Source organism: Trichosurus vulpecula, chromosome 1 (assembly GCF_011100635.1).
Source record: "Trichosurus vulpecula isolate mTriVul1 chromosome 1, mTriVul1.pri, whole genome shotgun sequence".
NCBI classification, from domain to species: Eukaryota; Metazoa; Chordata; class Mammalia; order Diprotodontia; family Phalangeridae; genus Trichosurus; species Trichosurus vulpecula.
Window position 1 is genome coordinate 290,044,967 of NC_050573.1, and position 24,351 is coordinate 290,069,317.

General features: G+C 41.6%; 3 protein-coding genes across 3 annotated transcripts in view; 1 reads left to right on the top strand and 2 right to left on the bottom strand.

Annotated features, from left to right (window-relative positions):
- The window catches only part of C1H8orf89 (chromosome 1 C8orf89 homolog), a 59,334-nt gene extending 46,865 nt beyond the window's left edge, over positions 1 to 12,469 (bottom strand). The window contains exons 1-3 of the mRNA XM_036736454.1: positions 12,301 to 12,469; positions 8,443 to 8,494; positions 3,473 to 3,520 (exon numbers count right to left, since the gene is read on the bottom strand). Coding sequence (XP_036592349.1) covers positions 3,473 to 3,520; positions 8,443 to 8,494; positions 12,301 to 12,469 — 269 coding nt within the window. The remainder of the gene's footprint in view (positions 1 to 3,472; positions 3,521 to 8,442; positions 8,495 to 12,300) is intronic.
- Positions 12,470 to 15,914: 3,445 nt separating this feature from the next.
- Positions 15,915 to 21,010, bottom strand: RPL7 (ribosomal protein L7). Its single transcript, XM_036755752.1, has 7 exons — positions 19,882 to 21,010; positions 18,073 to 18,178; positions 17,517 to 17,683; positions 17,147 to 17,284; positions 16,938 to 17,047; positions 16,353 to 16,563; positions 15,915 to 15,975 (listed from the first exon to the last, which is right to left on the bottom strand). Exons 1-6 carry the CDS (start codon positions 19,926 to 19,928, stop codon positions 16,355 to 16,357), a joined length of 777 nt encoding a protein of 258 aa, XP_036611647.1. The 5' UTR covers positions 19,929 to 21,010; the 3' UTR covers positions 15,915 to 15,975; positions 16,353 to 16,354.
- The window catches only part of RDH10 (retinol dehydrogenase 10), a 35,065-nt gene continuing 31,616 nt past the window's right edge, over positions 20,903 to 24,351 (top strand). The window contains exons 1-2 of the mRNA XM_036755749.1: positions 20,903 to 22,155; positions 23,854 to 24,089. Coding sequence (XP_036611644.1) covers positions 21,867 to 22,155; positions 23,854 to 24,089 — 525 coding nt within the window. The 5' untranslated portion in view covers positions 20,903 to 21,866. The remainder of the gene's footprint in view (positions 22,156 to 23,853; positions 24,090 to 24,351) is intronic.

Sequence of the window (24,351 nt, forward strand, 5' to 3'; positions counted from 1 at the left end):
GGAAGGGATCTTACAACTCTCCAGTTTTGCAGATTAAGAAAGTGAAGTACATGGAAATTAAGTAACTTAATCTAGATCACAAACAAAAGCCACTGGTACTATATAAACACTGACAGAGGCTTTTCAAATATTTTGGGGGGAATACACAAAGTAGAATAAGTGTTAATCAAATGAAGATCTAAGACAAGAAACTAACAATAAGTAGTGGAAAACAGATTAACAGGAAGGCCAAAGAAGCCATTGAAGAGGAGGCAGTATGAGTTAGGCCATGAAGAACGGGGTTTCAACAGACGTGAGGACAGAGTGGAATTCATTTTAGGTATGAACAATGATATGAACAAAGGTGACGGAGAGCAAAATGAGGACCAAAAGTAATGCTGTTTGGCTAGAAGCTAGATGGTAAAGAAGGCAGTGTGGGATAATGTTAAGATTTGGAGCCAGAGGACAAAGATTATCCCAGCTTTCCCATTTACTACTTTTTTTGAGACCTTAAGTAGCTTAGGTAACCTCTCTAGGAATCCGTTTCAGACAAGTGGTTGGACCTACAGTTCATTCCTGTGACTATGGTCTTTGGGGCAAGAATATGAAATATGACTGGATAGGTAGGTTGAAACTAGATTGTGGAGGTTCTAGAACAACAGTGACACCTGGTGCCTGGGGAATTACTTGGCCTAAAGCCCTTTCCCAACAACCTCCTGGAGGTTTCTGTAAATAACCAATTTTCCTTTCTCTTGCAGCACTCATAGTTAAATTAATTCTAATAAAGCTAATCTCTTTCTCATTAAGCACTCTGAAAACCCCCCTTTCTTCTTTTCCATTTCTTGCCTGGTACCTCAAAAGCCACCCCTCTCCCTCTTATCCTTTTGTGGATCCAAAAATAACCTTAAATGTGATTCCCACTAAAGTCCTGTTCTAATGCTTCACTACAGCATGTGGGTGATCCTGGGTTCTCAAAGGCTATCTCAGATAAGCCCAAACTCTGAAAAGTCCTTCCTACCAGTTGGAAAAGCTTGAAGTATAGATTGAGAAGAGCCTTCATGTCTACTGTGGGAAAACTGGCCCTAGGTAAGGCCAAAAAGCCTCATCATCAGGTTGGCCACATAGTGATAATTTTTTTGGGCTATAACTCTCAAAGACTATCTACTTAAGAGAGCTGAGATCAAACAGTGGAAGAAATACCTACACAGACAAAATCATGGCTTTTAGGGCATTTAAGAAATCATGTAAAAAATAATGATAATATATGCTTGTCTTTAAAAAAAGTACACATTTTTAAATGAAATTAGATCTACTAAAGAGTAAATACCATAAATTTCTAGTCTTTGGAAGTACCAAAAAGTCCATTGCAAACCTCCACAAAAATCCCCATCTATCTCCTTACCCTCCCTTCTAATTTAACCTGATTTTCCTCAAGCACCAATACCAAGATGAAGAAAACCAAATATATTTTTCAATTTGTTGTTTAACAATATTGAAACTATTGTTTTCTTTTTTTTTTCTTTGCAAAAAATGTTCCAGCTTTTGCAATCCTAGAAACCTACATATGGCAATCCTTTCTTGGTTCCAAACATGTAATGTACTGATGATATACCTACTTGTTTGCAAGAAGGAGACATCTGTATAGGGAACTATCTTTACAAAAGTGTATATAATAAATCTTTAGAAGCAGTATATATAAAATCTGTGGAGGGTTGAACAATTTTTTCTTACATTAGTGCCTGATTTATATTAGTACTTGGTTTGATAAGTTTTCACTTGGTTTTGCTTTAGTGTTGGTAGACATAAGGGTTGTTCTAACTGGCTTAAATCAAAAGCGCTGAATTTATTTCAAAGAATCAATTACTAAATACGCTCATTTAATTTGAGACATAAATGTATCTGGATATATGTAGCAGTATAGTATATATATGTAGGTATATCTGCACACATTTTTTTAATGAATCTGTCTTTATTTAACTTACTATAAAATGTTTTCCCAAAATTTTGATCTATTAAAAAAGAAGTTCATTACCTTTTCTTAAGAATTTAAAAACATGGCAAATAAAAAAATAATATTATACCTATCAATTAAATAATATGACTAAAAAAGGCAGTGTGCTATAGTGCACAGTGCTAGACTTAAGAGTTAGGAAAATCTGAGTTCAAATTTCAATTCAAAAACAGATATACAGAGATAGTAAGATATACATGTTTGTTGTTATTGTTCAATTGTTTTAGTTATGTCTGATTCTTCATGACCTCTTTAGGGTTTTTTTTGGCAAAGATATTGGAGTAGTTTGCCATTTCATTCAACAGTTCATTTTACAAGCAAGAAAACTGAGGCAAACAGGGTTAAGTGACTTGCCCAGGGTTACACAGCTAGTGAGTGTCTGAAAAGCCACATTTGAACTCAGGTCCCTCTGACTCCAGGCCTAGCACTTTATCCATTGCGCCACGTGGCTGTAGATATATTCAAACTCCATTTCAGCTACAGACATAAATATGCTCATGTCTATAGATATATAAACTGTGAGCCTCGGGCAAAATACTTAACCTCACTTTCCTCTTCCATAAAATAGTGATGATAATAATAGTACGCACCTCACAAGGTTGTTATGAAGTTAATATGTAAATTGTTTTGCAAACCTTACAGAGTTATAAAAATATCAGCTGAGGACAGCTAGGTAGTGCAGTGGATAGAGTGCAGATCTTGGAGTCAGGAAGACTCATCTTCCTGAGTTCAAATCTGGCCTCAGATACTTCCTAGCTTCGTGACCTTGAGCAAGGTTTGCCTCAGTTTCCTCATCTGTAAAATGAGCTGGAGAAGGAAATGGCAAATCCCATCAGTATCTCTGCCAAGAAAACCCCAAATGGGGTCATGAAGAGTTGGACACAAATGAAAATGATTGAACAACAATTGTACTGTGAGGGGCAGCTAGGTGGCACACAGTAAGTAGAGCACTGGCCCTGGAGTCAGGAGGACCTGAGTTCAAATCCTGCCTCAGACACTTGACACACTTACTAGCTGTGTGACCTTGGGCAAGTTACTTAACTCCAATTGCTCTGCTTTCCCCCCTTAAAAAAAATATACTGGGAGTTCCCATTAGATTGTGAGCTCCCTGAGGGAGCTCTTTTTGTACCCCCAGCACTTAGCATAGTGTCTGGCATATATAATGCTTAATAAATGTTTACTGACTATCATGTTCCATTTGAGGTTGTACTTTAAAAAGTGAGTCAAATTCTAATGACTAGGCAGGGTCTACAAAAACAGAGTGGAGTACTGAAGCAAACATCTTTATGATTAATAGGTGCAAGTGAAGAAATAATACTTTGACTGTCTAGATGTTTCAGATATGAGTAGTTTTAATATGAATCATCTAACACTGAAATGTCATTTTATATACTAGAGAAGTAATGTTCTAGATGGTGTCCAAATAGACAGAAAAATTTAATTGCAAATGTCAAATGTAGAGCCAAGAAATAGCTTACTTACCTTTGAGAATCTATAACATTATATTGCAGTAAACTCAATCTGAATTTCCTGTATAAATGAATCAATCAATTAATAGATATTTACAGACCACCTACTATATGTAAAGCACTTTAGACAGCTAGGTGGAGCTATGGATAGAACACAGAACTTGGAGTCAAGAAGTTCTGAGTTCAAACCCTTTCCCAGACACTTACTAGCTGTATGAGCTTAGTTATTTAACTTCTCTGTGCCTTAGTTTCCCCATCTGTAAAAGGGAATAAAGATAGTACCTACCTTGTAGGGTCACTGTGAAAGTGACAACATATGTAAAGCACTTTGAGCAAAGTACTCTACAGATGCAAATGATACTAATTACTGTTATTACTACTATTATTATCACACTTTGCTTTATGAAACAAATTTATACAAGACTATGCCTTGGAGCTTAGCGGAGAGCTGACATCTATCTATGAAGGAATATACTACAAAGTAGTATCACAACGCCAAATAAGTGGTAGAATATGCACGTCATGCAACACAGAACTAAATGGCTCAATTAGCAAGTCTACAAAGTGACTTCTTATCAGTGCTCTGACAATCCTGTTTCCCAAAGTAATGTGAAAACTTTACATTTAAGCATTAAACATAAGAAACATTTTATGAGAAACATATAAATGATTGAGTTAATGGGTATCATGCTGAAAGAAAAAGTCAAAACTGCTTTTCTTGGATCTGGGAAACAGGCTTTTGTCTATTTAATACTAAATAATAAAATACAAATTGTAGATGTTAAATGGCTTTCACATTAATCAAATGACAGACTCAACACACCACCAAATGAATATAATGTTCTGGTAGAGCTGTCTGGTTTACTAAGAAAGTAAATTTTCATTTTTGAAAAGACTAAAACCCTAGAAAGGGGTTTTGTTTACCAAAAGTGGATTGCATCCCAATTGATAGTCTATTTGTTGAAATACTCACTTTTGGACTTCCCCATAGCAAGTCCAGAGTTTACAGTTTACTATTTAAATCATTTAGTGTACTACATATTTTACTATTCATTTATTCTTATCCACTGATTCATTAAATAATGGGATATGTATCTTGGCAACTTCCCAAAGCTCTCTTTGGAGTACCTAAAGAGCAAGTAAAAATGTCATGAATAACGCCTTCTCTTCTCTGTTCCCCTGTAATGTGTATGCATATTATGTGTAGATATGAGCAACCACATATGTGTAAAATGCTTGTCAATACTACTTCATTATGAGGCAGAAGGCCACAGAGATTAGAATCAAAAGTGGAATGGAGAAAATGGAAAGATGGGAGAATTTTGAAGAAAGAAAGAAATGACTGGTGACAGAAGAAACCTAAGGAGAAGGAACTGGTGGTACCCAAAAGGAATAAATGTATCAGTGTAGGAGCTCAAATTCCACTTAATCCAATTCAATAAGCATTTACTATATGCAAAGTACCAGGGACACAAAAGCAAAAAAAAAACAAAAAACAGTCCCAGCCTTCAATGAGCTTACATTATACTGGATATAGATACACATATTTATGAACACACAGAGATGGGTAAAGGCAAAATATATCCAAAGTAAATACAAGCTGGCAGAGGAAAAGAACTAATAATTGAGATGATCAAGAAAGGCCTAATGTAGGAAGCAGTACTTGAACTGTACCTTGAAGGGAGCTAGGGATTCTAAGAGTCAGGTAAGAAGAGAAATCATTAAAATCATGGCAGCCAGCCTGTGCAAAGTCACATAAGCAGGAGATGATATACTGTATACAATTTAAGGGGCCACTTTGGCTGGTAAGCAGCATAAGAGGGAAAAAAAGTGTGCTGTGATCAGCCAGGAAAGACTAAACGGAGTCACACTGTAATGGTTAGTAAACACTAAACAGAGGAGTTTCATCCTAGAAGCAATACCACTGAAGCTTCTGGGCCAGAGGAATGAGATAGTCAGATAGCTGTTTTAAGAAGATCAATCTGGCAGCTGTGTAGAGGGTACACTGAAAAGAGGAGAGATTGGAAGCAGGGAGAACATTAGGAGGCTATTAAAATAATCCAGATGAGAACCTCAAGTAGGGTGGTGGCTGTGTATTCAGAAAAAAAAGGGACAGATACAAGAAGTGTTACAGAAGAAAAATCAATAGGATTTGGCAACTGACTGGATAAGGGGATGAAGGAGAATGAAGAGCTGAGGCTAACTTTGAGGTTGTGAACTTGATGACTGGAAGAATGGTGGTGCCATCACAGTAGTTGGGAAGTTAGAAGAGAAGTGTATTTCCTAGGGAAAGATGATGAGTTCTGTTTTAAACATTTTCATGCCTATGGGACATGCAGTTAAAAATGTCCAGCAGACATCTAAGAAAGAACCACCCCCTCTGTCATATCTTATACCACAATAGTATTCTGTCATAATACTATACCACAACTTGTTCAGCCATTTCTCAATTGATAAGCAACCTCTCAGTTTCCAATTCTTTGCCACCATAAAAAAAAAAAAAGCTGCTACAAATATTTACATAACTATGGATCCTTTTCCTTTTCTTTTGATCTTCTGGGGGCATAGACCCCAAGCAGCATTGCTGGGTCAAAGAGAATACACAGTTTGGAGTATTTTTTCATATGATTATTGATTGCTTTGATTTCTTCCTCTGAAAACTTCCTGTTCATATCCTTTGACCATTTATCAATTTGGAAATGGCTCTTATTTTTATAAGTTTGGTTCAGTTCACTATATGTTTGAGAAATGACACTTTAATCAGAAAAATTTGCCATAAATTCTTTTTCCCAATTTCTTGCTTTCCTTCTAATTTTGGTTGCATTGGTTTTGGTTGCATTGGTTGCAAAAACTTTTAAATGTTATGTAATCGAAATTATCTATTTTACCTCCTGAGAACCCATTGATCTCTTGCTTGGTCATGAATTCTTCACCTAGCCAAATATCTGGCAGATAATTTTTTTCCTTGCTTCCCTAATTTGCTTATGATATCACCCTTTATGTCTAAATCATGTACCCATTCTGAGCTTATCTTGGTATATGGTACACTGGTCTATCCCCAGTTTCTGGCAGACTACTCTACAATTTTCCCAGCAGTTTTTGTCAAATACTAAGTTCTTGTAGGACAAGGGTTCTTAACCTTTTTTGTATCAATAGCTGATGAAGACTGGTAAAGCCTATGGATCTCTTCTCTAAGAATAATGTTTTTAAATGGAAAAAAATACATGACTAGAAAGGAAACTAAATAAATTATAATCACATACAGTTATCAAATGTTATGACTAGAATTCTATTCTCTGTGCATGTGCAATCCAGCCAGGGCATAGTAAAAATTCAAATTCTAGGTTGAAGCAGGTTATGTCTCACTTGGCTTCTTTCAGATGAAACTAGTTCAGCTATAGATGGGGGTGGGGAGTGGGGGTTCCCCCATAAGGGTTCTCCCCTCAATGTCTTTGATGACTTATTGGTTTTCATTGTTTCACTTCAATGTTATTGAATGTGTTATTGTTTGTGCCCCTACCTTTATTTCAATGCTCCTGAATACTGGTCCACACAGGTAAGGATACAAACAATAAAATACTCAAGAACATCTAGATAAAAGAATGAAAAGACATAAAGCAATGAAAAAACAAGATAACAGCAGTTCTACAACAGGACAAACCTATCTATTACTTAGTCTCATAAGAAATACTTGAGTATGTCAGGCTAAAATAATGTTAGCTAAGCAATGCCTCAGGAAGACCTAACTAGCAAGGGGACTGTAAACTGGGGTTTCCTTGAAATTCTGATAACACATACTGCTGCCAGGCCTATTAGCACAGGCATATGTCTGATACTTTTCTGCCCTTCCCTGTCACACTACATCTTCCCCCCAAGACATAATCTGACTGTAATTGGGGAATTTATAGCCTCCTATTTGAGCACTGACTTTCATTCCTGGACTTACCACTTTTACTGTAAGAGCCAAGTGACCACTGCAGCCCTTCTCTAATTTCTCCGCTATTTCCTATTCTGTATGACAAACCAAAGAGGTTCAGAGGACATACCTTGTCCCCTCCAATCTCTCTATGACCCTCTCCAGCAACATTTCCTATAAGTAGTAACCTCCATCCCAATTTTTTCCCCAGTGAGTCCATCCCCAAGATGGACTGTGGCAAATTTAGAAATTTACCAGTGAAATGACAAAGGAATTTTTAAAAAATTAGGAAAGAATGAACTAGAGAACAGTACTTCTTCCCTTTGAAAAGGAATCAAAAAGTGAGGTTGCTTTCTACCACTAAAGAATGAGAAAATTAGCTGAAGAGGAGCTAAGAAAATCATAAAGGAACCACTGACCCATAGGAGGACTAAGGTCTTCAATTTAATTCCATCTGACCCAGAGGACAATATCCTATGATGTTATCATACTCATTTAGTAGATAAGGCCTCTGAATTTTTGTGATGTCAAGAAGCCTGCCCAGGGGTCACTCAGTGGGGTACAATATGATGAACCTCACTCTACTAACCCCACATCCAGCACTCTTTCCACCACAATACTCTGCCTCTCCATTTACATTTGTACTTGTTAAAATACAACACAGCTTTTACAAGCCTTTAACTATGGCCTAAAAGGCCACAAGATTAAGATGGATCTTCACAAAAGTCCATCTGCGGTTCGATGCTCTGTGTCTTTCTCTGGGTTATTGGGGATTTATGTGTCGGTTTCTTATTCAGTATCTTTCTATGTATACTTCTGTCTCCTTTTGTTTGAGATTTTTTTCCCTTCATTTAAGGAGAAAAAAGAATCTTGGTCACATATACTGCATGTATGTAATTCAATGAAAAGGACAAACACTCTGACCTTAAGTTCCTTCTGATTTCAACAACATTGAGAACATAAACACAGTGTAGGCATTTATTCAAAGTATAAGGTAAAAAGACTTTTATGCAAATAAACTTGTTCAACAATGCAATATTTAATAAATCACAACATACAATGCTCACCTTCTTAGACTGCATGTGGACAGCAAGTAATTTAATTCTGATGGGTATGATTCTAGAATATAAAAATATTTTTAAAATTTCCAAAAGACATAAATTTGTAATTTCTCTAATTATAGAGACAAAGACAAAAATTCTGCTTTCAACACCAAGCTTCACTAATCATTAGCTGGGTATTTCTGTTCACGTCCAGCTCAGTTCACAATCACAGCTGGGCAGGTCCTCCAAGTTCATCCAGTCATCTTTTTGAACATGTCTAACTGTCACAAAGTTTTCCCTTAAGTCAAGCCTAAATCTCTCTCTCTTCAACTTCCACCCCTTACTCTTAGTCCTGGCCTCTGGAACCAATCAAAACAAATTACTGAAATCACAAAACTTCAAAACTGGAACAGAATTCAATGGCCATCCAAGTCTAAAACATACCTGCAGAAAGAATCCGCAGCACCTCTAATGAGGGGAGATCCTACCACATGTCATGGAAACACATTCCATTCTGAGATAATTGTAATTATGAGGAAATTTTTCTTCACACCAGGCCTGAATCCACCTCCTTGGCTAAGTCTGTACACCCACTGTTCCCCATTCTGCCATCTGGGGACAAGCAGAATAAATCTAATTCTTCTTTCACCTGATGGCCCTTCAAATATTTGAATACTATCATGTGCCCTTTAAATCCTCTCTTTTTCAGACTAAATCTCTAATTATTGCAACCAATCTTCACATGGCATGGTCTCCATAACCCTTACTATCTTGGTTGTACCCACCTCAGTTCTTCATGAGTGTCCTTCCTAATACGTGTTACTCAAAATCAAACAAAAAACTCCTGATGTGTTCCGATCAGGGCAGTGTGTAATGTCACTATCAATTTTTGTTCAGATATTATGCTTCTCTTAAAATGCTTAGCATTACATTAACTTTTTTGGCTGCCATACTGTTAAATCATTCTTCAGATTAAGTTTTCTTACCTTAAAAAAAAAGATGGCTTTATTTTCTCTAAATTTCTGGGAATTTCAGATCAAAGGGATAGAAAATGCCAAACATTTACTATTAAGTATTCACATGTCATTTGAAATTTACATGTGATTAATTTAAAAACATATTTTGAAGTCTCCAGGTAACAGTAGATTCCAAACAGATTATCATGTTCTAGTAGAACTGTCTGTTTTATTGAAGTTGTTACTTTTTAAAAATGATTATTAAAAACTGATGAGAATCCCTCATTACTAAAAAAAAAAATGGAGCTTACTTAATTATTGCCTAATCACAGAAAAATAAGAAATTTACTATACTTCTTGCTGCAAGTCATCTTCAGCCTACGTAAAACATATGGAAAAATTCAGGGTTTTCTGTTTATTGTCTAAATATCTAACTGTACTTTTTTGTATAAGCTAATAAGTGTTCATGGTTTTATAAAGAGGTTAATGTTAAAACTTTCCCTTCACAAAATAAAATAGGATGATAATAAGGCTGTACTTGGGGGGGAGGGGAGGAGCTCGAGGCAATCATAGTTAAGTGACTTCCCCCGGGGTCACCCTACTTGTAAGTGTCAAGTGTCTGAGGTGGCATTTGAACTCAGGTTCTCCTGCCTCCAGGGCTAGTGCTCTATCCACTGCCACCTAGCTGCCTCATAATGGTGTACTTTTGAGAGTCAGTGGAAAGATCAGTGGCCTGGGAAGAAGGATGCCTGGAATTGGGGCCTTCATCTACCATTAACTTCACTACATAACCCTGAGCAAGTCACTTCACACCTTCCTGGGACTCAGCTTCCTCTTCTTCCAAATGAGGTAGTTGGACAAGTTGATCTAAGACTCCTTCTGGTTCAAATACTCTAAGATTCTATGGTTATTTCCTTTGTGCCCCAATCTTTCAGTTTAGCTTCTGGATAACAGGCAATATTTGGCTTTTACAAACCAGGATTTGCACCTTGATAAAGTTACAAAACAGGGGATATATTTTTATACCTGCTCCTCTCATTTCATTCTCAGTTATTAATGAAAATAATAACCTAAAGATAAAACATTTCCTAAAGATTGATGCCTGGCTGTTCTGTTGACTACTCTTATGTTTGCCATTTAGACCTAGATATTTTCCTGAACCTTGATCATCACTGCTTATTTAGAAAATGTAGCTATGAAAGTTATACAATTGATTTAATAGGAAGGGTGGCCCCTACTGAAGGGAAAAAATATCCATTCCTTTCGCACCCAAGTCTTTATAGGTCGGCCATATATTTAATGACAATATAAATCGGCAACTGAAAAATTAGATAAAACAAGATCTGGGCATCTCAGGAAACTGCATGAACGGAATACATCAACAAGCTATAGTTCACTACTTCCCAATGGTTCTGACTTTCTTAGCTTTTACTCCTATCCAAAACTTTCCTAAGTCCTCCGTCCAAAAACACCTTTACCTTATTTGGCCCCGAGATGGATTTATCTATTTTACCCCACATTGATACATCTGCTGTTCTCATGGCTTTTCTAACCTGCTTCCTCCCCTTCCACTCCACCTCTCCAACCATATCTACTTACATCTACTTGTAGCTATCCCTCATTCCCAATTTAAATATATCTAGAAGTATCTCCTGAAATCCACTATTGGCAGGCTACTCATTCATGCCATACTACTTATACTTTGGGTATATCACCACAGATTGACCCTGCCATACTTGTGCATCTCCCCTAATCTCTTTAGGGATATACTCTCATCACCTTAAATGTTATTTCACTGTTAATTTACTCACCAATCCTCTCATTCAGTTTGCACACTGACTTATTTTTCTCCTAATTAAATTCACCTCGCCAATTATCTTCGTCTATACTCCTTTTAGATACTCTGTTCACTCTCAGTTTTAACTTTGGCTTCCTCCTCTAAACAATAAACTCATTTCTATACTTCGCCTGCAGAACCACCTGGATTCTTGCTCCTCATTAATGAACCTAAATCCTCCCAAACCTATAGGGATAAGACAGATGAAAATGTCAGGAGGTACTAGGGAAACACTGAAGGGTAACACTTAACAATTTAGTGGACTCAAGTTCAGATACCTATAGGTTAAGTGTTACCCTTCAGTGTTTCCCTAGTACCTGCTGACATTTTCATCTGTCTTATCTTGACAGCAGTACTAGTTTCCCTTTCTCTGTGCTTATGCCTTTTTAGAAGGCTATCGTATCATGAAAAATATGCTCAATTTGGATTCAGGACACTTGTGCTGGAATAGTACTTTCAACACTCAGTGACCGTGTAACCCTAAGCAAGTCACTTACTGGTTTTCCCCTTTTCTGTAAAATAAGGATAATCCACCTGTACACCTCAGGGTTGTTAAAAAGAAAACCCTTTGTGATTCTTAGAGTACCATATAAATATAAGGTAGAGTTGCAGATGTCTGGGTCCCCACTTAAGTTCTAGCTGGTCTTGTTTCCAATTCCACATATTCCTCCACCTGCTCATCACCAAAGGTAATGCACAGCATCTAAAAGCTGCTTCAGCCCTCAGGGCTTCCCCTCATCCAGGGTCTCCTTCTCCGGCCCCGTAACTCTTACTTGAGGGTAAAGTTAATGAAAGGGAGGCAGTCCTAGCAGAATCACGCATGTCACACCCGATCCAAAGGGACTAGATCCCCGATTCATCATTACCGGTGAACAGCACTTCTAACCCTCTCTGCGGAGCCCCGCCCGCCTCAGTTTCCTCTCGTGGAAATAAACTAGGGCTAACCTGCTCCGTGGCCGTGAGGGTCTCCGCGTCCGACCACGCCTCTGCCCCGCCAGGGCTGGGACTTGAGCTCGCACACCACCCTCCGCCCCCTCCGCTCCTTTTCTCCCCCGCCCCCACCTTCTCGTTCTTCCCCCTCCTCCTCGCCCCGCCCCCGCCCGCACTCACCATCCCCGGGGCTCCACAGGGGGCGGCCTCTCCGCCTCATCCCTACGCTGTCTCCGGCGGGCCCCTGGCGGGCGGCTCCGGCGGGCAGCTGGATCCCCGCATCCAGCGGCGACCACACGCTTGTGGTCGCCGCTCCCAGGGCGGGCATGCCCCCCGGCCGGCGGCCCGGGGTCCCATGCGGAGGGCCGAGAGGCCTCCCGGGGCCCGGTGTGTCCTCCCTCACCCCCAGCTGCGCTAGAGCCGACCCTGACGGGGGCGGAGACGGCAGCCCCCGCCCGCAGGTGGCGGTTCCGCGGGCAGGCGCCCCCGCCCGCCTCGCTTCCCCACCACCCCCCCGCAGCGCGCGCGTTGCTAGGTGCCCGGCGCGCGAGCGCGGGTGGGGTGGGAAGGCGGGGCCCGAGGGCCTCCGGAGCAGTTTCAGGAGGCAGGGCAGAGGACCAATGACAGGCAGCCTCTGGGGAGCCGGGCAGGGCGGGTGGGGAGGCTCGGAATTCTGCAGCAAGTAGGTAGAGCCCAGGGCGGGGGAGGAGAGAGGAAGAGGCTACTGGTCACTTGTTCCTGCGGCTTAGAGATGCTTGCGGTGTAGGGCTGATGAGCTTCTACGGCCGGAGCAGGACCCAAGCCATCTTACAGACCAGATGCCATTAGGTTTAGCCTTTGACTTCAAGGTGACAAGTGCTCCCCAAAATGGGTCTGGGCGACTCTCTCCTTCCTCGCTTCTTCCATGAGAACATCTGCCCCGAGTGAGAACCCGAATTGGAAACTGAAAAATCTGTAGTCACAGCCAAACGGATGTTCCAGTGATTGTGCTGTTATGAGTACTGGAGTACCACAGAGGAGACCTACTCTGTGGTATTAATAAGAGTTGGACATGACCATCTTTCTAGTTATAAGTCTTGATTTTGGGCCCTTCTCAACCAGTCTTGTTCCAAAATTTAACTGGTTAAGATAGATGACCTTTACCAATAAAGCCAATGGCCTTTCCCCTTTTCTTAGCATCCCAGACTGTTCAGCATTCAACATTATTACTGTAAATAATACAAACTCCTCCTTTGACCTGAGCCTGAATGGGACCCTGGTTCTTGGATGTCTATTTACTCCAGCCCCCATTGATTATGCTTCTTTCTGCTCTTCATTATAGTCTTCTGCGGTTTTATTTATTCCTAACTTCAACTATCACCTCTGCATATGACTTAAGAATCATCTCGTGCTTCTCTGCCATCAAGGTAGTTCTACTTCAATGACTCACCATGAATGGAGCAGTTTACTAAGCACCTTCTGTGTGCCAGGCACCGAAAAGACAAAACACCATCCATAGTGTATGATCCATGAGAAATAGCACTTAAAAATGCAGTTTCTTGCCACTGTGCTAGAATTAACAATTGGAGAGGTGAGGAAGCATTAAAGGTCTCATGAGGTGGCAATTTTGCTGAGATTTGAAAGAAAGTAGAGATTCTGAGATGAATTGTATCTAAAAATATGCTCCCCCATCTGTTATTCATTAGTCCAAACCCCTCTTTTTTCAGTTGTAAAACTTATGCTCCTAAGTTACTTGCCCAAGCGCACACAGATACAAAGTGGTAGGACAACTCCAAACCGAGCACTTTACCATACATAACTGTCCAGCACCTTCAGCCCCTAGGGCCCCTGAGTGGAGACCTAGTCTCCCACAATCTCCAAGGAGGCACCCTAGGAGAGCCAACTCCATCCAATTTCCTACTCATCCCTACTCCTCTAACACACCCTTTCCTCAGCCCAACAGGTAGGTACCTTTCACCCCTTTCTGCATCCTTTTCTGTTTACTTCCACCATCAGATTGTAAGCTTCAGGACAGGAATTGTCTTTTGCCTTTGTTATCTCTAGTTCTCAGCACAGTGCCTAGAGTGTAATAGGCACTAAGTTTATTGACAAGTATTCCAGATTATCAACCTCAACTTCAGAGGTGCCCTCAACATCCCCATATCCCCCAGATATTCTGCCAATACCTGTCATTCAACCTTTGCACACCACTCAGGTTCATTCTTAATTGTCCCATAGCCACCAACCTTAGGGCTTCCAAGCTACATGTCTTATCTTCCTAAAGCTAAAACACTGGGTTCCTAAGAATTAGAAAATCTGGCCATGAGTCTTGATTCTTCCACTTAAGTCTTGCAACATGTTATTTCACTTTAGTTTCCTTAGCTACAAAATATTTTATCAGCCCAGGCTACTGGATATGGGTGGGCTGAATGGCATGTTAAAACAGATCAAAACATTTTGTAAATAGAGCCCTAGAACATGACATAAGTCATCTACTAGAGCATAAACCTTGAAATCACTACTCGCATTAACTAGGCGGTTACTAATAGGATAGTCAAAGCCCTCTATAACCTAAATCTTACCTTTCTTTCTCACAGTATATGCCAATATAGTCCTTGCATCTTGCATTCTCTTCAAATATCCCCCACTCCATTCTTTTAATAATTAGTCTTTGGCTTCTACATTCATTGTTCCCTTTTATCCAATGTTTTTGAGTACCTATCATACTAAGAAATGTGCATACAAGCGGTATATAAACTCCCTGCCAGGTAATAATCCAGTTGAGATGATACACCATATTGATCCAATAGTGGTCAACTCTGAAAATAAACTGTTTTAGAAGGCGTATCGAAGACACAAGGCGTGTAGAGGAGAGACCAAAATGATGGCCCAAATAACGTAACAGATGTGAAAAGGGGAAGGAAGTGTGTTAGGGGTGTGTGGTACAACTCCTCTGGTAAGATTTGGAATTGAAGCTACATAAAGCAGAGAAGCATCCAATTATTCAGTGATTTTTTTCCTGATTATTTGTATCACTCTTGGCCTTTACCAAATTACCTTGTGATAGGATTTGCTAAATGAATGAAAAGCTAAGTGCCTACACAAATGTGAAATAAGCCTAAGTAACAGAACTAAGACTGAAACCATGTCATAATTATTTAATTATGATAATGTTAAATGTTCAAGAAGAATACAAAATACTGGAGGAGATTCCAAGATTACTTCTGGCAAGTACAGGCATTCACTCAGGGACAGTTTCTAGCATGTCAGTTGGGCCCAGGGTTCTTAACCTGAGGTTTATAAATTAAAAAAAAACCAAAACCCTACCATTGCCACTCAATTGGTTTCTTGTAATCCCGTGTATTTTACTTTATGCATTTATTAAAAAGTCTGAAAAGGGGGTCAACTGCTTTCACCAGACTGCCCAAGGTAGTTAATGAATACTTCAGATGTTAGACATACATCTGAAATTCCATTATAATAAAACTTTCTAAATGAGGATATTTGTGTCAACAATGTTGCCACCAAAACATTCCCTACAAATAAGTTGTGTTTTCTCCAGTAACAACTTCTCAATAAACACATGTTATTTTGTAAGGTCCAGTCCCCAAGCAATATCTGGAAGCAACATGCTGATGTGGTCTTAATGGCTTGGATCCATTTGCCACTAAATATACCCCTACTCTCTATTCTCTAGGGTTTTATCTCTCTAGGTCCCTAACCCTGAACTTCAACTTTAAGCATATTGCCAAAGACAGCCTGACTAGTCAGAAATGTGTCCAATAAAGCAAATATCAATTTTGTCACAGGCATTTTTTATTAACAGACCATTAGAAAAATAATCATGGTAGAGACCTGAAAATAGAGAAAAGAAAAAAAAAAGACATTAAAATTTATTCAAACACATCAGCTCAAATCAGCATCACAGGCTAAATATATCAGATGCAAATGATTTTTAAGGAAATACTTCCATCAGAAATGTTTTTCTCTTAAAGAAAGGCTATCCCTTTAAGCACGGGACATTAAACACAATCCATTAAAAAATGCAGCAATTATAACCACCCCTTCAAATAAGACCATTTGACCTAATGATCTCTGCCCAACAATTAACTTATTCACAGAAACTGAACTAAGAATACTCTTACTGGTTTTTGCCCCAAAGGTCTGAAACATAGCCTTCAAGTCTATCAAAATGTAAACCAAAAATTTTCCTCAAAATGCTCGACACTCACCTTTAGTTCATTCTTCTAATAAGCCTGTTGATCTGGTCTTCCCTGTTACCAGCATCTCCACCTTCCACAAAATGTGTAGTCTTTTTCTTCATTCCGCCTCGTGGAGAAGATAATTTGAAGGGCCACAGGAAGTTGTTGGCAGCTTTGAAGTGCTTGCCAACAGTGTAGATCTCATGGATCAAATCCTCCATGCAGATAATTCCATATTTACCTGAAATTTACTTGGGCTATTAGCTGTGATCCATTTATTCAAACATATGTTCATTGTTAAGAGATTTAAAAGTTCAAATGTCAAATTTTCTATGCTTGAAAATATCAGTAAAATTCATCGGTGAAACCAACTCAAAACATTTTATTTTACTGCAACATATAGGTATAGAGTCCAAATCTTAGTCTATTGGAAGAGCACCAGATTTGGAATCATCACACAGGATTAGAATCTAGATTCTGCTACTAATCACCCCGTATAATTGGGGGCAAATGACTTTTTTTTACCCACCTAGTTTTGTCATCTTCTAAATGAACCAACAATATCCCTTCCTGTTCTAAATTGTACAACAATCCCCCTAAATAGGCCAAACTTACCAAGAGATTTTGCAATAAGGGCATTATCCGTCAGGGCAATCCTCTGTTTCTTGATCTTGCCATAACCACGTTTGTAAATCAAGTCATTCACAGACTTCAGGTTTGGGTAACTGAAATAAATTTTAAAAAATGAGGGGTGTGTGTGTGTGTGTCAGTAAAGGAATTATTTCAATAACATGAATAAAATTAAAATAGGAAGAACTCGTTACCCCCATGCAATGTATGGTTCCACAATCCTCAGCATGTTAATAGAAGCCTTGTTAAGTTTAACAAAAGTGCCATTGAAGATTTGGCGAAGACGAAGAAGTTGCAATACTTTTCGGACCTTTGGGCTAACACCATTGATACTGGAGGGGAAAAAAATATTAAAAAATTGATCAGGCTTTTACTTCCTTTAGTGCCCCATAATTACAGTAAAACAGCCACAGTTTTAAAGACTCTGAGAGGCAAGAATACATGTTTCAGTCCTATAAAGGTTTTTATGTGAATGTTTCCTGAGTCAGGGAATCCAGTCACCTGAGATCTAGGGCTTTGTATTTCACGAATAAACATTAACCCCCAAGTCAGAACTCAACTTACCCTCTGATTCTGATCACAAAAGCTAACTTGGGTTCAGCAGGTACATAGTAGTTGCCAGCTTTGCGTGCCATTCTAGCCAGCCGGATTTCACTCCTGTACATCTGTCTGTACTCCTTATGGTAGGCTTTCGCTTTTTCATAGATAACTTTTCTCCGTATTTTACGGAGCTGAAAAAGAAATATCCAGGTTTCACTAAATATAAATTTAATTCAAATACTATTTCAATCTATTGATTGATAATACTATATTATCTTAGTATCCAAGTGCTTAAAAAAATCACTTTAGATCATGTTGCTGAAGTCAACCTCAAGGATATTCTCTATCAGTCCAGTCCAAAACTGTTGCTCAGGAACTTTGTCTCAACACAAAAAACTAAGTATTAATTCTGTCTTCTAGGTGGTGAAGCAATGAAATGCTTTCCTCAAAACTCAACAGTAATTCAGAAAACATAATAATGCATCCATTTAAAAATTTAATCCAAGTATGTGTCTATTTATGACATTCAGAGGAAAAGTTTAGCTTTTTTTAAAGTAAATAAATAGTGCTATGCTATTACCTTTTTAATAGCCATCTTCTTCTTCAAGCGTTTGGCCTTCAGTATTGCAAAAGCCTTTCGCTTTTTCAGAAGGGATTCTGGAACGGATGGTAGCTTTTTCTTTTCTCTACATTAAAAAAAATAACAATCATAACTAGTATTTCTCTTTCAAACAAATGAAATCTAATAATAAGCCCAAATCTAAATGCAATTATATACTAGGACACACAAGATGATGTTACAGTGGATAAAATACAGAGTCTGAAGTCAAAAAAACCTGAGTTCAAAAACCAGACTCTACACACTTAACTATGTGATGCTGGACAAATCACTAGCCCTCTATTGCCTCAGTTTCCTCATCAGTAAAATGGGGATAATAGCACCCACCTCCCAAGGTTGTCGTATCAAATGATTATTTGAGAAGAACCTGGCATATAGCAAGCACGATATAAACATTAGTTATTATTAGATCTACAATATTCTGAAGTCTCTTTTATTATCACAGAATTTTGAGAGTTGAGAGATTAGAAGTCCTCCAGTTGAACCCTCACCTGGAAAGGAATCTATGGTGCCTTTAAAGTTTGCAATACACTTTAGAGGTGTCTCATTTTATCTTTACAAAATACTGTAAGGTAGGTGTTATTATTATCCCCATTTTATTTATATATATAAAACATATATATAACAACTGGCTCCCCATTTTATATGTTATATATAACACATATATATTAACACATATATATTTTATATATATAACACATATATAACAACTGGCTTGCCTAGGGTTGACACAGTCCGTCCACACCTGAGCTATCTGAACCAGCATTCTTTCTGCAATCCTACCAAAGTGGCAGGCCTCGGAGCCACGAAGAATCGAGGTGGACGGCTTCCCTCCAACATGCCACTTAACCTCTCACTGTTCTAGACAATACACTCAAATCACAGGTCCAGCTCCTGTAACAGGTACGTTTTACCATAGATATGGAATCCCAAAGCAAAGACGCGTTACTCCTTCCAACTTACTAGCATTTCAATAAACACTTAATAATAACTCATGTGCCAAGCACAGAAAGTTCAAGCACTGCCTTCAAATACTCATTTCATCAAGCGAATACACACACACGTATATACATATAAACGTACAAGACGAAAAACAAAGCAAGGGGTTAAGAGTGAATGCGTGGAAATTGCTGTAATTTAAGGCAAAGAGGCCTAAATTGACTAACAGTAGCAAATGAAGAACCCAGATCTGATTTCTACCTGGAACCCTTTCCAAAAAACAAAAAAAAAAAACAAAATTTCCCACAGACATAATTTGAGTAGAGAACATACTGGGGCTGGATCCCAAGTCAACAACAACTAAGTGCCTGCTACTTCTTGCATTAGATTAACGGACTTAAGACTACCGGGGCGCTGAGAAAGGGTCGCTCCGTACTTCAGGAAACGGCCCCGGGGCTTCCCAACGCGGGCCTCAGCAAGGCCTTCTGGCCCCAAGAGCCAAGGAAAAGACGCCGGCCCCCCGGGGCGGCGGCAGCAGCGAGCGGAGGGGCGCGGGGCTCCGAGGGCCTCGTAAAGCTGCGGCCTTTGCCTCCCCAGGCCGGGCCCCCTCTCCCGCTTACCCCAATTCCTCCCGACACCTTCCCTCCCTCCACTCGCAAGGCGGCCCGCATCCCAGCCCGATTTCGAAGGATCCCGCACCCAAAAGTAACTCAAACTACATAAATTAGAAACATAAAGTCCAGGCTACCGCCACATGGAGGGAATAAGGACAGGTAGGACTCCATTCTCAAGGATGGAGAAGGATTCTCAAGAGGAGCCGCATTTACTTACTCTACGCCCGCCATGATTCCGGCTGGGAAAAAAGGAAGTACGCGCATGCGTACTGAACACTTAAAGACTTGGCAAGAGTTGGGGTCCTAAAATGTATAGGTGACTGACGTAGTGCCTGAGCATAGGCGAGACAGATTAGTTAGCTTTTGTAGGCGGAAATCGAAATTCAAGTAGTGTCTGGTTGGGTACTCGTTTGACCAAACTACGGAAGGAAACAAGTACTGGGGAAAAGAATACAACTAAACTTTTCCATCAAAATGCTAACACTTTTGTGTTATCCTACTTGACAACATGAGGTCCTAAATCTCCCTCTACCATTCGTTAACCGTGTTGGGTTGGGAGTTCTCCACCCTTATCACGACTTGCAAAAAAACAAAAAAACAGAACACACTCCCCTTCCTTCGAGCTACCTAGTTTCTCGGAAACTACAAGTCCCAGCAGGCCTTTCTCGCGTTCTTGCCCGCCGGACAGGGAAGCACAGAATGCTGGGGACTGTAGGCAGATCTAGGATTGGGAAGATTAAGGCCACTACTACCCAGGTTCCATTTTAGGGATGGCGGTGATTAGGCACTGCTGCAGCGAATGTGCTTGTTACCGCCTCCCGGGCTCTGCCAATACTAGTTATAGGCTCGGAAGGCTCCGGTGGAGCTCCGCCGAGGCCCTTCCTTCCCTCCTCCCCGGCTGGCTGGGGTGTCCCCCTTAAGAGCCTGACCCCGGGCGCGGGCAGGAGCGAGCGTGGGCCAGGCCTGCTCTGGAAGCCGGAGTGGCTGGAAGGGGTCGGGACCGGGGGGCCACAGAGGGGGATGGCGGTGGTGACTTCCCTGTCGGAGGCTGCCGGGCTGGGCAGGCGAAGGTCGGGGCACCCCCTGGCGCGGGGCGTAAGCGGGGAAGGGAGGTGCGAGCTGGCTGAGCGGCTGCGGCCCGGGCCAGCGAGAGGGGCTGCCCTGGCACGGCGGACGCCGCTGCGGAGCTGGCGGGCGGACTGGGGGCTGGGCCAGGGTGGGGGGCGGGGTGCGCTGTGGGGGGGAGGGGAGGGGGAGGGAACAAGGGGGGCGGGGGGAGGGAACGAAGGCTGCTGCTGCTGCTGCCGCCGCCGCCGCCGCCGCCGCCACCGCCGGCTTTTCCCCCCGTCCCGGTTTATATAGCGCAGAGCGTGGAGCCCGCTCAGTGCGCGCGGGCAAGCCTGCGAGTTGCAAGCTGCGCCTTGCTCCGGACTCCCGGTGCCCGAGTGACAGCCGTGGAGCTGGGAGGGGAACGAGGGGGTGGGCGACACGAGACCTCTGGGGGGCCTGGCAGGTACAGGGGGTGCTTCAAGCCGTTGGGCTGCTCCTGCCTGCGGGGAAGGACTGGCTACTTTCTCGGGTCCTTCCTCCGTACCCCGCTCTTTAAACTTGAGTTAAGTTGACAACTCCTCGTCCGGCCGGCCTGCGGGTCCAGGCTCTGCACGGCTCTTGCGGGGCCAGGGCGGTGCGGCCGCCGCCGCAGCAGGAGCAGCAGCCGCAGCCACAGCGGCAGCTGGAAGCATGAGGGCAGCTTAACGTGTGGCTGTCACCGCAGCTGGACCGGGCGCCCAGGCAGCGACCGGAGCCCGGCTGAGCGCTCCCAGGCGGGCGGCTAGCCAGCAGGAGGCGGCCAAGGGGTGACTGCACCGCCCTGGGGGGGCAACAGCGCCCAACTGGGCAAGGGGGTGGCACAGCCGAGGGCGTGCGGCAGCCTCTGGAGCAGCGGCCGCGCTCCGGTCCCCCCGAAAGTCAGGGAGGCAACTTGGGGGGAGGGGGGAGTTAGGTGTGGGGTCTTTCCTCGGGTCCTTCCTTCCCTCCCCCGGGAGCTCCTAGGGCTCCAAGGAGGGCGGCACTCGGCCACCTCCCGGGGCAAGGAGCCAGGAGGGTCCCGCAGCCCTTCAGCTGCAGGAAAGCAAAAAGGCCGGGGTCGGTCCGTGCGGGTGCTGCTGCTGCCGCGGTCGCGGGGCTGGGCTGGGCGTCGCGATGAATATTGTAGTGGAGTTCTTCGTGGTCACTTTCAAAGTGCTCTGGGCTTTCGTGCTGGCCGCGGCCAAGTGGCTTGTGAGGCCCAAAGAGAAGAGCGTGGCGGGACAGGTGTGCCTGATCACCGGGGCCGGCAGCGGCCTGGGCCGCCTCTTCGCCCTGGAGTTCGCCCGGCGCCGGGCTCTGCTGGTTCTGTGGGACATTAACACCCAGAGCAACGAAGAGACGGCGGGCATGGTGCGCCACATCTACCAGGACCTGGAGGCAGCTGATGCCGCTGCCCTGCAAGGTAACCCGAACCGGCACCCCGTCCTCCCCATCACCCGCTCCTGAAGGCTGTGACAGCCCTGTATGGTCCATGCCTCCCTCCAGAAAGAGAAAATGGATCTGAACTAGAGTCCTTGCTAATAGCCCTGTCCTGAAAAGTGAATATAATTTGCCTAAAGGGTAAAGTAACTACGTATTCAGTCCTCTCACAGTATTAAGGAGAAAATGTGCTGCAATCTGAGAACAAAACTGGTGTACTAATTGAATCTCATTTAGTTCCTAAGGAAAGAATAGGGTTAGCAGAATTCTCTGCAGACACACACACACACACACACGCCCCACTAAGAGAGACTTATTACAAAGTGCTTAGGGTCCAAGGGGCATTTCTCACACCCATATGCTGTGGGAAGAGTACATATTGTTGGGAAGTTGCTCTGATTGCAGGTATCTAGTTCGCTACAGCGTAGCATCATGACTTATTATATTGTAATCCTAAAAGATTGGTTTGGGGGCAGGATTAATTGCATTGTAACTGCCTGCACAGGAAAATGTTCAAATTGTTTCACTAAAGATAACACATACACACACAATATATATTGCCGAATGATTGAAAATCACTTTAGATTTGAGCCTCATTTTTGGAATTTCTTTCCTACTTTTGGTAACCCCAGGGAGACCACAGCATTATGTACAATATCTGTTCTTAAATGTGGTTAGTTTTTAGTGGAATTAAAGCCCTCCTTAAACTCATTTCTTCATCTAAAAACTTGGTATTGATTTTATTTTTTAGTGAGATAGTTCATTTCAAAGGACAGGATCAGATACTCCCCTCCCCTTCAAGGAAATGTACAACATTTAGCCTTTAAAATTAGATACTGCGTTTTTCAAAAATATGAATTGGGCTGCTTTTCATGCCAGGAAAATTAAAGTACAAAATGTAACTTTAAACTTTAAATTGTTAATATTTGGGGGCATAAAATCTAGATCATATCCTTGTTTGTGGAGAAAACCCAATGAATAAATGAGAATTTTCTAGTAGAGATATTTAATTTAAATGTCATTTATCTAGAATTTAGCATATGGAAGCTTCATATTCACCTGAGATGTTGACATGTGCAGGGGCATCTTTTGGAAATACTGGTTTCTCTAATTAAGACTAATAAATCCCCCTTATAATAATCATTTTCTTTGGTACATATGAGACAATTAGATTACTAAGAATTTTTTTTCTTCTCAATCCTGAAGTGAGTTTCTATTTTAAAGAACCTTGTATTGGTTGCGAGAGAGAAGGAAAGGAGAATGCAAAGAGATTTTGTCCCTCACCACCACCAGTTCCCAGAAAAGGGGAGGGGGAGAAACTTTCTGGGATGAAGTCAGTTGTTTCCAGGTGTTTTTAGATCCCAGTAAGCTGTTTTCATATAATTCAGGGTACTGAACCTTATTGCAGATGGTGTGGGGTTTATTCTGGCTTGTATTGTACTTGTCACAATTATGTTGCTTTCTCTTAAGTAAGAGTATCCAGTAAATTGCTGTAATTCTTCAAGACTGTGGGGGGAGAAAAGCAGCTGTAACTTTAATAATTGGCAAACTTTTTGTTTATAGAAATTGTAGCTTGCTGTAGTGTTTTAGCTTTGTGTGATCTTTTGTCGGATTACCACTCCAGTCACTTTTTCTCCCTCCTTGTTCCATTCTTTTCCCTCATCTGTATTCCTGAGAACAGCTGGAAACGGTGAGGAAGAAGTTCTACCTCCCTGCAACTTACAGGTTTTTACCTATACCTGTGATGTGGGAAAAAGAGAGAATGTCTACCTGACAGCTGAAAGAGTCCGGAAGGAAGTTGGAGAGGTGTCAGTCCTGGTTAATAACGCTGGTGTGGTCTCTGGGCATCATCTCTTGGAGTGCCCTGATGAGCTTATTGAGAGAACCATGATGGTCAATTGCCACGCGCATTTCTGGGTAAATATGAACATGCTTGATTTATGTCCTTTTTTCCTTTTGTGGGATGATTGGGAGGGAGGAAAGATTTTGGCACATAGCAACTGTGTACCACTTTGTCACCATAAAACAGCCTTACAAATAATTCCTCACTCGCAATACTTCTGCATTAGTGTCAACATTGAATATTTATACGAGAATGTTGACTTAGTTTTTTGTTTTACAAACTGGTTACCTAATGAGACGAAGGAGGGCTTCATTAACATTGTACATATTTACAAGG

What these genes read in the sequence shown, in the direction of transcription:
- RPL7 (XM_036755752.1), bottom strand. Translation starts at nt 19,928, where the DNA reads ATGCGCGTACTTCCTTTTTTCCCAGCCGGAATCATGGCGGGCGTAGA. An exon ending in TTTGTGATCAGAATCAGAGG is followed by an intron (nt 17,285 to 17,516) that starts GTAAGTTGAGTT and finishes TTTCCCCTCCAG; the next exon opens with TATCAATGGTGTTAGCCCAA. An exon ending in CCTTATTGCAAAATCTCTTG is followed by an intron (nt 16,564 to 16,937) that starts GTAAGTTTGGCC and finishes AGTAAATTTCAG; the next exon opens with GTAAATATGGAATTATCTGC.